Here is a 14,561-nt window from a genome sequence, read left to right on the forward strand (position 1 = left end):
ATCGAAAAAAAATAGAATTTAATCACAAAAAGAAGGTGTGTTGCAGTAGTTATAATAAATAAAAACAACATGAAAGCTACAGTAATTTACGACTAACGATGATGATGGCAATGGATTCATGGATTTGCATTTTTTTCCATGTGGGAAAAACTATTTCATATACCAGTGTTTTTAGTGTGCTCGCAAAATAAATTTTAGGTAGAACTGTCATTATAAATAATGACAAAGTGAAAAATAATTTGTTATGCAGCTAAATATTGCTACAGCCAAACACTGGACATATTACCATCAGTATAATATTTAATTTAAAGGCCGTAAACTTTGGAATAATTTGAATGTATCATTCAGATCTAAATCTTTTTATACCTGCCTTAAAAAGTTACTGAAATAGCATTTTTTTTCTTTTACTGACACTAATAAAATCTATGTTTTGCATTTATGTGCTTGACGCAAAGTCCATTTTATTTACATTTTAAGTTTTTAAAATTTGTATCGTTTATCCAGTAATGTTTCCTGACATGACTTTGTAAAACGGAGAGGAATTTTTCATTTTTCTTAAAATTTTGCAAATCTTTATGCAAACATTTTTTTAACACTTTGGAAGTTAACAAGTGCAATACAACATCACGATAATAATAACGATAGTAATGTAAAGTTTGAGGCCAAAAGTGACAGGGCGTGTCTTTTCATTTAATTAGTGACAGTTTGATGTATTGAGAGCTTAAAGTAAATGTGTAGGTGGGGTCACTGAACTTGAACCCATCAGGCAAGACACAATGTGCACGTGTATGCTTGAACAACGCTGTAGTTTTTCTTCAGGAGTCTTTTTGTGCTTTTTGATATCACACTAATATTTGTATTGTAAAAAAAAAAAAAAATGAAGTGAATGTCAAACAGAAAACATGTTTTCCTGAATGGACCCGGTCTCTTTCTTCGGCAGATTGTGATGATGACTCCCATGGTGCATCTGTGTCTTCTGGCGCTTGTGCTCTTTTCTGTGAGTACACTGCATATTCATAAGAAAATGTCAAAACACACACAAATCCTCTCGGAGAGGAACGACAGTCCATTTCCCGAGAGGCCATAAGTGATGTGACTCATGGCTGATTCACCGAAGCGAAAGGCGTCCTTTGTCCCGGCCCGTCCCATCTCGGCTGTTGAAGAAAGGCCAGACTTTTTTTCCATGTAATGTTGGTTCAATCAATAACTGAACTTGCTTGGTTCACTGACGTTTGGGAACTGCTGTGAAAAGATTGTTAGCTCCTATTTGATCTATGTTCTATGATTCTGAGAATGTTTCCACGAATCAAATTTTGATTATTATGGCAAATATTTTGTTTGTATTCAGAGATACAACAAAATTAAAACGCTAGGCTGAATTTTGATATACGGAAAAAGGGTTAGGGTTATTTAATAAAATATGGGTCATTTCACCCCATCATTCTTGATGTTTTTTTTTAGATTTGATCGATCAATATGAAGCCATTTGTAGACACTTTCAGTTATTATTTTTTAGTGCATTGACAAACTCTTTTTCTGTCTGAGTTTAAAATGTCCGACACCATTTGAATGCACTATGTGCATAGTTAGCTGCTGGGGACGTGTGCCCTATCACACGATAACAGCATAAACTATTGGCGTTTTTTTTCTTCGTATCCGGCGATTTTATATGATTTTATTTTCCTTTAAAGGCGGTGTGTTGATGTTGGGAGCTCAGTGATATGATTGCAATAAAAATGAAGTTATGCGGGATGAAGCTAGCGCTAACACAGTAACGCAGGTGCGCATCAGGTAATTTTTTTGTTTTTATTTGATAGGTCGTTTTTTGTTTGTTTGTTTGTTTGTTTTTTTGGTTCGCCAGTAGTCTCAGAAATGAAGTGGAAGCTCGGAGTTTGTTTTTATCGACATACTAAAATGCTTTACTATAATTTACCATCAATTAGTGACGCCCCTTTCCTGTTTTGTCACCACGAAATCCATTTTCGGATATATTGTTTTGGTTTAAATTGTCCTTCAGGTGGAAACCAAAATTGTATATTTTTCAACATTTTCGATTCCAAAAATCCGGTGTTCCCAAATCCATATTCCTAGGGGAAAGTTCAAACACAACTGGACTTAATTTGGGGTTTATCTGAAGTACTGGAAAAAGTATCAAGTACTGTATGTTTTGACTCCCGTTTAATATGAGCTTGAATGTGATCAGTTGAGGGGATACACATGTGTGCAACTACATGATTTTACTTTCCTCATGCGGCTGAAGTCAGCAAAATATTCAAAACCATTGTCAGTGTGATGCAATGCGTCCAGTTGTTTTTCCTAACCTTTGCTAGGCTGCTGTGTGCAACTACATGATTTCACTTTTCTCATGCGGCTGAAGTCAGCAAAATATTCAAACCCATTGCCAATGTGATGCAATATGTCCTGTTTTTTTTCCCCTAACGTTTGCCAGGCTGCCGAGTCAGGCCTGGAGGGCAAAAAGGTCCCCTTTAAAAACGTGGTGCTGGAGGTCCGAGAGGGCACACCTGTACCCTATGCCATCTGTCAGGTAGTACACACACAAACAAGCACGGTAACTGTTCAGCTATTTTTTTTCTTTTTAAGTCTAATTTTTGGGTCATTCTTGCTCAGTTCCAGTTGAGCCATCCTGGTGTGAACGCTTTCAGGCTGAAAGGAGAAGGCAGCGATGCCATCAAGATCTCTGCTGACGGTTGGCTCTACTTGGACAAGCCTCTGGACTGGTCCCGTAATGACAATTACCTCATTGCGGTAACATACTCCCTAAATCAATACAGTTATGTCTCTGAGTTCTCTGTGAAAATGTGTGAGTGTTTTTAAAAAAAAAATCAAAACAAACAAGCAAACAAACAAAAAATTTAATAGTGCCCTTCATTTGTGTGTATGGGCCAATTTGAGGGGACAACTTAGTGAAGACGCAAATATTTAGGGGAGCAAGAAAAGGATGAAAAACCATGACGTGATGACAAAGACGACAAAGTGGTATCGTTTCATTTTTCACGCTATTCTGTAGAAAACTACAGAATTCACTGTTTTGAAGCTTGAAATAGCAATTAAATTGGAATAATACACTGAAGTTTTGTTTTGGAGGTTTTCTCCAAATGGAACTTTTTGGAGCTATGGGCGTTTTAAACTTGTAGAAAAAAAAAAGAAAAAAGATTTCAACCATAATTTTATTGACAAATTGTTCCTCTATGAAAAAAAAAAAAAGAAAATCGAAAGTTTCACCGCGGTCTCATTCTATTGACTCATACCTCCAGGTGGTCAAGAAGAACACACCAGGAGCAGCATAATGACAATTAAATTGATGCAAATAATTAAGAATAATTTTCATTTTGTGAGAAAACAAATTGTTAACAATGCTGCAGATTTTCCAGATGGGAATATGCAGATATAATGTTATGCGTCGCATGAATAAAAGGCTTCCTGGCAGCAAAATAAAAGCTTTCCTGCAATATTTAGTTCTTGTATCAAAATGTTTTGTCAACTACAAATCCCACAATGCATAACAAGAACTTGGTCGTCCAGCTCAGTCATTCAATGAAGTCATTGAAAGGCTTGCAAAAGTCCTAAGTTTTTCGCTAGCGTCTCCTGGTGCTTTTGGGGTCCCAACACAAAAATTTCTATTGCACCCTGTTTCTCCAGTTGCCGCTGAAATGATTCATGTAAAAATCAGGGGAAATGCATGATTAAACATCAGGTTTTCAATATGTCCAAAATTTACAGTGTTTCTAATTGTTAATGGCAGTAAAGGAGCCCGCCATGGGCTAAATTTGATATCTGCAGGGTGTACCTCTCGACCTACGGTTTGTAAACATTTAGAAGGGATGGCAGGATGGCATATTCAAAGTCCACATGTTTTGACGGCCTATGCAAAATTTTAGCATTCTAGTAGTTTTTTTGTATATTTTTCCTTTGATATCACACATTAAAACCATCTAAAAGCCCGAATTGGGTCAAAATTTCCCCCAGCAGTTAAAAAGACCAAATGACAAACTATATAGAAAATGGTCGATTTTCATGAGGTGTGGTTGTCTTCAGGTGGAGGCACTGGTGGACAGTGAGGTTGTTGAGGGTCCCATTTACGCAACCATCAACGTGCTAGACGTCAACAACCACGCTCCGTATTTCAACCAGAGCTACTACACCGCCCTGGTCCGAGAGAACACTCCCGCGGGTACGTATCCGATTTCTCAGCCACCAAACTTTGGACCCCCGATCCAACTAAAGGAAGAATCTTTGCGCCTCGTACCAGGTGTGCCCTTCACTCGCGTGTTTGCGCTGGATCGGGATGACCCCAGCACGCCCAACGCTCATCTGACATACAGCCTGGTCAGCCAGATCCCCAACCGACAAAACAGTCTGCTCTTCCAGGTGGACGCAAAAACGGGCGAGATCTCCACAACTGAGCAAGGTGTACCCGCTTTGAGCCGCCTCACGTGCAAAGTGCGAGATGTCAGTAATCTGTCTATCTCTGCCCGTAATCTGGCAGCACAGTGTCATATGGAAAGCAGATTATACAGCTCATCTTGTGTGAGCAAGATTAATGCAGATTGCTGGCAGACTCTGCTAATGTGTCGCGTGAGATTGCGTACGGCTGATTGCTTGGAGGCAGGCAGCACGTGAATGCAAAATAGTCACATTTGCATGGACGGAGCTCAATTGATACATTAGAGCAGAACTTTTTTGCACCAACTTTTTCCCTCAAAAACTACAGACTAGGTACTAGGAATCTTTTGTAGATGAGGAGGGAAAAAGTCATTGCACATAATTTGATTTTAATCAGAAAAGATGTCATTACAACTCATTGAAAGTATTTTAATTTTGAACTGCTTTGTTTTTTAAACGTCAGATGGGTCATTTGGAGATGAAGGGGCAAAAGTCACAACAACTAATGTCAATAATTTTCATTTAAAATAGTCCAACTAACTGTAAAATTGTAATAATAATAGTGTAATAACAAATTATTGGAAGAAAAGTTTAAAAACGTTTGAAAGTAGATGTGGTAATGTTTATTTTAATAACAACAAATAAATCATTACAACTTGTATTTAATACATGCATTTAAATTACTATTATGTGGTTAATTACATACAATTATCATATATAATATCATAATATATTTTTTCAACTTTATTCTTCATGACATATTATGCAGTTATTAACATTGATAAATAAATAAATAAATAAACAGCGTGTTTCATGCATCCTCTCGGTGGCCCTAGGCAGCACTTCGTCAAATCTGGGTCACAAAAGGACCAATCCAATATTTGCGTCATTTGACGCAAATTTGATTTGTTATGCACAAAACAACACCAGCAAAATGGGTCAATTTGGATAAAACGAGCAAGTGAAAATCACATTTAAATATTTTTAACAAGTCAAACTGATATTTACAAGCGTAAAAAGAAGTTAACCACTGATAATACTTACAAACGATATTAACCTCAACTTGAAGGGCAGCTGTTTTCTTATGTGTTCCTTCAAGCAAATTTAACGGGAGATTAAAGGTTTGAACTTTAAAATGTGAAGAAAAAAAACTGACCCCCTGCTTTGCTGATGATTTATGGTAATATTTTTGTCGTCCTGATTCCTGTTCCACACAAAATCAAACATTAATTTTGAAGTACTGTATTACATTACAGCCTGTATGAATGATTCAGTTTTACTGACTTTTACTGACTTTGGAGAAAGCAAAAATGTTTGTTCGGTTACAAATTGTATCCACTTATCCTATTTAATTGCGGATGCGTGACAGGGGAACGCTTGCTGAATGCCAGAGAGACAATCCAGTACGCCAGAGGAGAAGAGCGCAGCGCCGACTCTCTCAAGGCAAAATTTAACGAGTTCTGTCCTTCGCCAACCATCCCCTTTGAAAACAACCCTTTTTTCACCTGTGTGGAGAGAGCAGGTGTGTGTCCAACTTTCACTTCTGCTAATCACTGATAATTAGTGATGGGGAAAATGAAGCTTCATGAAGCACTTATCAGTGCAATACCTTTGCATATGCCAATTATACCAAAGCGAAATAGCTGGCACAAATGAAAATGCTAACGAGCTAAACACCCACAAGGCAGCACTATATAACATGCTGTGGATAAGAAATAACATTAGCTAGCATTTTATCCACAGTCACAGATTGTTGGCTCAACAAACAAACTCATTTGGGGCATGTTGACATAAATGACAACATTTTTTCAAAGAAAGTAAAACGTACAGACACTCATGGGCCAGATTTCACAGACACAGAACAACATGTGTGTCAAAGACAGCGACTGCTCTCAAGTGAAGCCGCACCTTCCTTCCTTACTACAAAATGTAATATCAAAGGTGACCAGAGGGGGCGTCAAAAAACAAAGATAGAGCCAAACAAAGCACAAATGAATGAACTGGTCAAGGATGAACTAAATCCGCGGACCGGCACTTAGGGTTAAGGTTAAACGGCGGTTGGGTTAAAGATAAAGATTAAAGCAGTGGAAATGGAGTAGATTTCCCCTGCCTCTTTCAACCAAGAGTGCCATCTACAGGAGTCCAAAATGGTCACAAATGCTTCATGAAGCTTCATTTGTTTATCATTACTGATCATCAACCCCGGTGGCTAAAATGTTTTCTCACGCTTGTTTGGTGTCAGAAATGAGACGCAGCAACCTGAACCCCCTGGAAGACCCGGACTACACCTTGCTGGTGAAGGTCCACGACATGGGAGGAGCGTCCGAGACGGCGCTGAGCGGCACCACCAGGGTGCACATTGCGGTGCAGCCCAACCTATGGGTCAACCCCGGCAGGATCTCCATTAAGGAGCACCTGGAAGGATCCTACCCAAGAATCATTGCACAGGTGAGGGGAAAATTCACACATATGTCAGATGAGTGGCAATTACCCAAGATGCTGTCCGGTTTTAGGTCCAGTCTAACGAGCCCAGTGCCAACTACAGGCTTGTGCAGAAAGAGCGGGAGCTGAGATTCCCCTTCCAAATCACTGAGGATGGAGAAATCCTGCTCACAGAAGAGCTGGACAGGGAGGAGAAGGACATGGTGAATGTTTAAGAAGCTCTTGCACGTCACACAGACACAGTGATACCTCGCTATATGAGCCAAATCGGGGAACGATGAATTACCGGTGCACACAATGAGATTACGGAATCTAGTTACAAATGTATGTAATAATAGTAATGTGAAATATTATTGCTTTGATTTGATTCCCCAACAATTTGCACAATTTACACTAATCTCATTTCTTATTCCACTGCTTTTCATCCTTCAACTACATTGACATTTCTCAACGGATTCAAACTATTCCAACTTGAACGTGTTCAAAACAAATTTTAGGCTATTTGTCTCCAGCTTTCATAGTTTTTCCACAAGTCCCGATTTTTCACCCACAAAATGCCCTTTCATTTCAAACGACAAATTAAAAAAAAAAAATTCCAGCTCAAATTTTTTAATGTTGAGCTCAGTGACTTCATCTTGTGATCAATTTTCAACATTCCCACAATCCCCTTCAGGAATTTCCACAGCTAATAAATTGCGACACTATTAGTTTTTGAAATGTGAAAAAGGTTTAACAGTTGAGAGCATTTATTCAAAATGTAATCAAAGTGTAAACAACTGTAATATAAATTGAAAACATCACATCACATTTTCAGTAGGGTTACTTGTAATGCAATCAATTCAATTTCCAAAGTAGTCATCCCAACACTGAAAACATGTCGCGGCGCCATATTATTTTTATTCATTTCAATGGGGAACAAGTTATTTGGATTCACCAGAGCGGTTATGGAACAAATTCATCTCAAGTCGGTGTACCGTTTTAAGGACAAGCTATGCAAGTTTGCCCTTGCTGGTATTTCAGTACATCCTGGTGGCGATGGCCGAGGACGACTATCAGAACCAAGTGGATCCCCCGATGGAGATCCAGGTTGTGGTGGAGGACATCAACGACAACGCGCCCGTGTGCGAGAAAGAGGAGAGTGTGTTTGAGGTGCAGGAGCACGAACCCGAAGGTGAGGTCTTCTTGTCTGCCTTGGTCTTGTTTTCCTGTGTCAATGTTGACCGATTTGGGCCGTTGATCTAGACACATCTAACAAAAAGCAATGAGGGCTAAAAAATGACGATAGATTGCTAAAACGGGTAGACGTGCAAAACGGCACCATGCGTTCATTCCTAAATGCTTGCAAATGCAATTTATTTGAAAGCAATATTTACATTAGGGACCCGTACGAACATTAACACTCAGGGGTTAAGGTATCGGATACTTGTGGAGTATGTCGGTAGCAGCGATTGATACTTAATATGAAAAAAAAAATCTGACATCAAGTTCTCCTACAGTCAATTTGATATAATATGGACACCTTAAGGTTCGCTGTTGCTCTTTCAGGCAGCCCAATCGGGCAACTGTCGGTCCACGACATGGATGAAGCGGAGACGTTGAACACCCTTCTGACCTACACCATCATGTCCCAGCAGCCTTCCACCTCGCCCGAAGCCTTCACCATCGACGCCGACTCGGGTCAAATCCAAGCGTTGCGCTCGCTGCAGCGTAGAGAGCAACAGATTTACAAGCTGGATGTCAGAGTCAGTGATCCAGGTAACACACACATATGCTCACACACACACACACACACACATACATTTGAGTGTGTTTACTCATTATTTATTTCGTTCAGATCACAGTGTAGTCTGCAAGGTCGTCATCAAGGTCATTGATGTGAACAACGAGCTGCCTCTCTTTGAGAAGACTGATGTAAGCACACCGTCATTACAGATTCTTACACACTCTAAGTGGCTACAAGTCCGAAACAAACGATAATTATTGCAAAAATGACCTTGGTTTTCGTCCGGCAGGTCATATTTAGTAGAGTACCCTCGCTACTTTGCGCCCTCAATGCATCGCGGATTTTTGGGTAGATTACAACTCCTGCCCTCATCAGTCGATGGTGATGCCGGGAGCCAATCATGTGTCTTGTAGGCGTGGCCATCTCCCTCATGAAACTCAAACACGCTGCTAGGAGCGCAGGGAGAGAGGAGAACTGTGCTGCAGGAGAGCGTTGTAAAACTCTTACCCAGATTCTTTTGTAATGAATTTGGAATTTCAAGTGTAAACTCTAGTTGTTATCACGTTTGGTAAGCTACAAGCTTCGCTCTCATTAGACCTAGAATATAACCACGGCTCTCCGTGAAACTACACCCAAAGGGATGGGAACAGGAAGGGACAACAGTACAGTTACAGTTTAAGGTTTAATAATTTATGATTTAAGTAAATTGGTGTACTGCAGTAATATTTGTCTTAAATATGTAAAGTGTAAATATTTTTCACATTTTTCATATTTTAAAAACATCTAATTAATCCCACATGAGTTCAATATCTTTCTATATAATTCAAAATCATTGTATTCCATGATATGTTCCATTATTCCACACACTTCCATAATTTTAATTCTCACAGTTTCTTCAGAAATGGCTTCATTTAAGTTTTTATATTTGAATTATTTGATCAGGTATAAATAATACCTTTAAAAACACATTTCACCATTCGCTAACAAAGGACATCACATGTTCTCAATGCTTAGGTATCCACCAATCATGGCTCAGCTTGCTCATGTCACATGACCAACCATATTAAACATGAGATTTTTACATGAGATTCATATATAATGTATTCATCCATAGAGAAGAAGTATGCAGGTATTGCAATACTTGGTACATTGTTTTTTGTGTGATCTTTCAGTGACACACTGCATTAAAAATGGAAGTGAATGATACACTTAATAAAGATTGAAAGCTAACTGCAATAAAAAAAGTCAAAATAAAATAAAAATACCTATGACAAAAATCCCAAACTATGGTGCGGTGCAGTATGGCAGTTATACGGTTGGCGAAGACATCGCCGTGGGACAAACGGTGCTCAGCATCCGCGCGTCCGACGATGACGACGCCGACAGCGGCAGCTCGTTCATCGAGTTCCACATCTCGGCTGGCAACGACGACGACGTGTTTGCCGTGGAAACGGACGGACAAGGCGTCGGTCACGTGGTCGTCGCAAAGGTACGATGGTGACCTTCCGTGCGCCGTCTTTCGGTGAAAGGACTTGCCTTTTAAGAGGTGGTTGCCATGGTAACCTTTTTTTATCGAAATACACTCAGTCCTGCTTATGTAACGTGTTACATTGTGATTGAAATGCATTATGGGGGGATAATAGGAAATGGAACCAAATGAGATGTTTTTCTTTTCTCGGGTAGCAATCAAAGACCCATAAATGTCGTAGTCATACATCCCCCTCCTTGTGCGCCAACAGCCTCTGGACTTTGAGAGCTCGTCCTCTTACAAGTTGAAAATCGACGCTCGCAACCCGGAGCCTTTGATGAAAGGCCTGGAGTACGGCGCCCAATCCACCGCCTTCGCGTCCGTGTCCGTCACCGACGTGGACGAGGTCCCGCAATTCGCCACGGACGTCCTGGATGTGGCTGTGCCCGAAAACACCACCAAGGGAGCCGTGCTGCTCACCGTGGAGGCCAAGGACCCCGAGGGCAAAGAGATACAGTAAACGCTCATCTCGTTTGTTACCGACTGTGTGAATAGGGAGTGAGTGAGTTACTGAGTGATTTAGTGAGTTAGAAGGTTCGTGAGTGTTGTAGTTAACGGCTTCGTTCATGGGTTAAGTTGATGATGAGTGTATCTGTTACAGCATGTAGTTTGCGAGTTAGTGACGTTTAATTCATTTTAACAAGTGAGTTAGTGACAAACTAGTTAGCCAGTTAACAATTAGACCGATGAGGTGTCATTGTCGCATGAGCTACAGAGGCCAACGTGTGTTTCGGTGTATAACGTTCCCGTGTTGGTTTATAAGCTATGACAACGTGATGGAGTAGGCTGACCTCAAATCTAGCACGTGCACATCAATCCAAAGGCATCAATAATTCCTCGCACTTTAAATTTGCCTGCTCGTTTTGGGCTTTGGCTCCGTCACATGCACGTACACGAGTAAACTAGCGATTGGTTTCCTCTGACTTTGAAACGGTGCAGAAAGTGACCAGCTCTCGTGTGTTGTTGTTGTGAAGTTTCAAGATGGAGGGCGACACCAAAGGCTGGTTGGAGATAGACGCAATCACAGGAGAAATCAGGACCAAAGACAAGCTGGACAGAGAGATTCTGGAGTCCTTCGAGGTCACCGTCACTGCCTATGAGAAGGGTCAGAAATAAATAAACAAATAAATACGATACCAAATGACTATGGCCAAAAGACAGACTTCACCCTGGACTGGTCACCGGTCAGTCGCGGAGAATGATTGGAATTCTAGATGTTTTTACCGCTCCGCAGATAACCCCAAGCAGATGGACGAGCGCGTGGTGTCGGTGAGGCTGCTGGACGTCAACGACAACGTCCCGAAACTGACGGAGACGCAGGCCTTCATGTGCATGAAGAAGCCCGAGCCGGTGTTCCTCAGGGCTCAGGACGGAGACAGCGCCCCCTTCTCGCAGCCCTTCACTTTCGCCTTGGCCTTCAACAAGAAATCCCACAACTGGGAATTGCAGACCATTGACGGTAATGAAAAGAAACGAGCGCGCTCCGATGCGGCATCTCCAAGCTCTTGTCCGTGCAGGTACCACAGCCAAGCTGATCCTGAAGAAAATGCCGACGGAAGACCGAACTTTCACCCTGCCCATCAACATTAAAGATAATGCGGGAATGGGGGTCACGCAGCCCCTCGAAGGTCAGTCAAGCAGACTTTTTCTTTCTCATACACATGGATTTTCTTCTATCTTACGAAAAAATATGAACTCAATTAAAGCCTGCTACACCATCAAGTACTATAGATTCTATGTTTTGTATTTATTTTCATGCCTTTCTGAAAATGCAGGTTTAAAAAAATAACCTTATTATACATTATACATTTAAAAACAGGAAAGACTGACCATACATGGTCTTTTTTTTAAACACGATTAAAAAAAGTGGTCGTTTTAGAATTATTTTTTGAATGACTTACTCTACTTTTTTTTTTTAACTCTAAGTATAGAAAGGTGTTTTTTGTCTGGGAAGGAAAAAAAACCCAACCAACTATTATCAGGCTTTTTTTTTTAATGACCATAATTTTACCATTTTAATACCCCTCTGACAATTTTACGATAAATCAGGTACCCACCAACTCCAGAAGTATTTCTATAATTAGGATTCCAATAATGAAGATTTCCTCCACAACCTTCATGTCCATCGTTTGGCACTCCATCTTCCACTTGTTTTTCGGAATCCATCATGTTAAATTTTGTCAATTGAGTTGATTGCCCAGCTGGCCAATTCCATGGTTACGTTTTCAGAAGAAAAGGAGGCTAAAATAATAGTTGACAGCACAGGACAAAGTCAGCAAAGATGGGAGATGATGGTTGGAGAGGAGCAGAACAAAAAGACTCCACTTCCATCCCGTCAAGCAGAAAACACAGTGTTGTCTTTCCGTACCATAAGGCGCACCACATTATAATGAATGGCCTAATTTAAAACGGTTTTCATATATAAGCCGCACTGCATTATAAGGCGCATAGAAAAGAAGCTACAGTAGTGGCTGACACAACATTATGCATCCACTAGATGGAGCTGCGCTAAAGGGAATGTCAACAAAACAGATAAGTCAGTCAAACTTTTCAGTCAGAAATTAAATGGGAAAAATACTTCTTGATTTCATTAGAAGATCAATGACAAGATGAATTAAGAGTTTAAAAGAATACAATTATGATCTGATAAAATATTGAACTTAAATTAAAAAAGTCAAATTGCAATCAAAAACATTAAAATATGTTGTTTTGTTGCGTTAAAAACAGTTTCTGGATTAAAAAAAAAATAAAAATCACGCTTTCTAATGTGCCTTGTCCCCATATAAATTGCTTCAAAATTGGAGCATGTAGCATATCATGAATTGCAAACAGGGTGTTATAGAAACTGTAATTGTAAAAAATACATTTACAACTGAAATGCAGAAGTAAAAATTGAAGAATCGACATGGCGATTAAGTTATTTTTTTTCGGTTTATGCGCTGTATATAATTATAAGAACTAAGAGGCGCACTGTTAGCTTTTTGAAATTTTACAAGTGAATCACCACGGTGTACGTAAAGCGCGACATGTATCGTTATACATTTGTAAACCTAAGTATTTCTCCGTCCACCAGTGCACGTGTGCACATGCACGGAACTGGGCTACTGCTACGTGGCGCCGGCCGAGCACGGCTTCAAATTCGGAATCGGACCAACCGTTGGCATCCTGGTGGGAACTCTGGGATTCTGTGGTGAGTTTCCTCAACAATAATCTTCCAATCATTTATAAGGATTCCTAATCAGCCACTTTTTGGTATTTACAGTTCTCGTCCTCATCTTTGCGGTCAAACGTTCAAGTAAACGCACCAAGAACAGCGAGGAGGCGGAAAGGAACGCCTTAATGTAGACACAGCATCCTATTTGTACTATATTGGTGTCATGTGCGGACTTTGTGTGGGTAAGAAGATTTTTAGGGAAAAAAGTGTACATTTGAAAGAGAGGTTCAGCTGCCTGTCACTTTTTTTTTTTTTTTTTTAGCATGCTGTATTTACGTACATATGGAACATAATAAACACGCGGTACGATTGCAAAGCAGGATTAATCATGTTAGTTAGGTGGTCCCGCCCTAATTTATTGATATAACATCCAAAACGTTAAACTGTTTGTTTTGTGCTCTCTGCTGGCCAATTACTGCTCTTTTCCCCTAATAAACAAAACAAATGAGAGCCACAATTACATTATGGTGTATGATTCTTGTGTGGAGTTTTTGTGCATGGAGACACGCGTGGGCCTGCGAGTGACAACGCATGAGCATCTCGCCCTTCCACTGGAAAGCCTTCTGTTCACATTGTGACATTTCACATTTCGCTCCCGTCAGTCTTTTGAGTCCATCCCTCCTCCTCCTCATCTTCAGCGTCTTGTCTGTCGCTGAGCAGTCAAGGCCAGAGTGCCGCCTCTGACTCACCTCCTATTAGACAGGAGGCGAGGGAGACTTGTGTGATTGTTCCCCATTGTTGCCGCTAAAAGCCACGACGCGGCTGACAAAGTGGAGGCTGGGCAGGGAGGGGAAAAAAAACAAAAAACAAACATCACATGCGGCGGGTGGGATGGCGACGGCACATGTGCTACGGTGCACGCCGACGGGCCATGTGCCGCTTTGAAACGAGGGTGTGTTGAGAATGTGAGCGCCGCAATCGCTGAAATGTGTTGACATTATGTCTGCGCTTTCCACAATACGCTCAAATATCGGATTGGAATTGATTGCCCGTTACTTCACGGGAATGATAACAAAATACAAAACATTTGATTATTGTTTTTCACTGCTGTACAAAGCTACACGCAGTTGATGTCGAAAATGAAGCTTCATGAAGCACTTGTTATATTTTTTGACACCTCTAGATGGTTTTCTTAGTTGAAAGATAAAACATTAGTGTAATGGAGGTTTATTCGATTTTCACTGCATCTTAACCTTTGCTTAAAACTCCACTTTGAACTCGTAACTCTTGTTTGAAATCTTTCCTTTATA

At 40.4% G+C, this 14,561-nt stretch overlaps 1 protein-coding gene across 1 annotated transcript; it reads left to right on the plus strand.

The window, feature by feature from the left end:
• Positions 1-946: 946 nt before the first annotated feature.
• Positions 947-13,773, plus strand: LOC148425361 (cadherin-17-like). The gene is made up of 18 exons (XM_088410589.1): positions 947-997; positions 2,450-2,545; positions 2,629-2,766; positions 4,057-4,192; positions 4,271-4,429; positions 5,774-5,926; positions 6,647-6,852; positions 6,918-7,049; positions 7,867-8,017; positions 8,392-8,601; positions 8,681-8,757; positions 9,870-10,058; positions 10,309-10,553; positions 11,072-11,202; positions 11,332-11,556; positions 11,615-11,725; positions 13,171-13,287; positions 13,360-13,773. Exons 1-18 carry the CDS (start codon positions 947-949, stop codon positions 13,440-13,442), a joined length of 2,610 nt encoding a protein of 869 aa, XP_088266715.1. The 3' UTR covers positions 13,443-13,773.
• The last annotated feature ends 788 nt before the right edge of the window (positions 13,774-14,561 follow it).

Source organism: Hippichthys cyanospilos, chromosome 3 (assembly GCF_059441005.1).
Source record: "Hippichthys cyanospilos isolate Australia breed blue-spotted pipefish chromosome 3, RoL_Hcya_1.0, whole genome shotgun sequence".
In the NCBI taxonomy this organism is placed as follows: domain Eukaryota; kingdom Metazoa; phylum Chordata; class Actinopteri; order Syngnathiformes; family Syngnathidae; genus Hippichthys; species Hippichthys cyanospilos.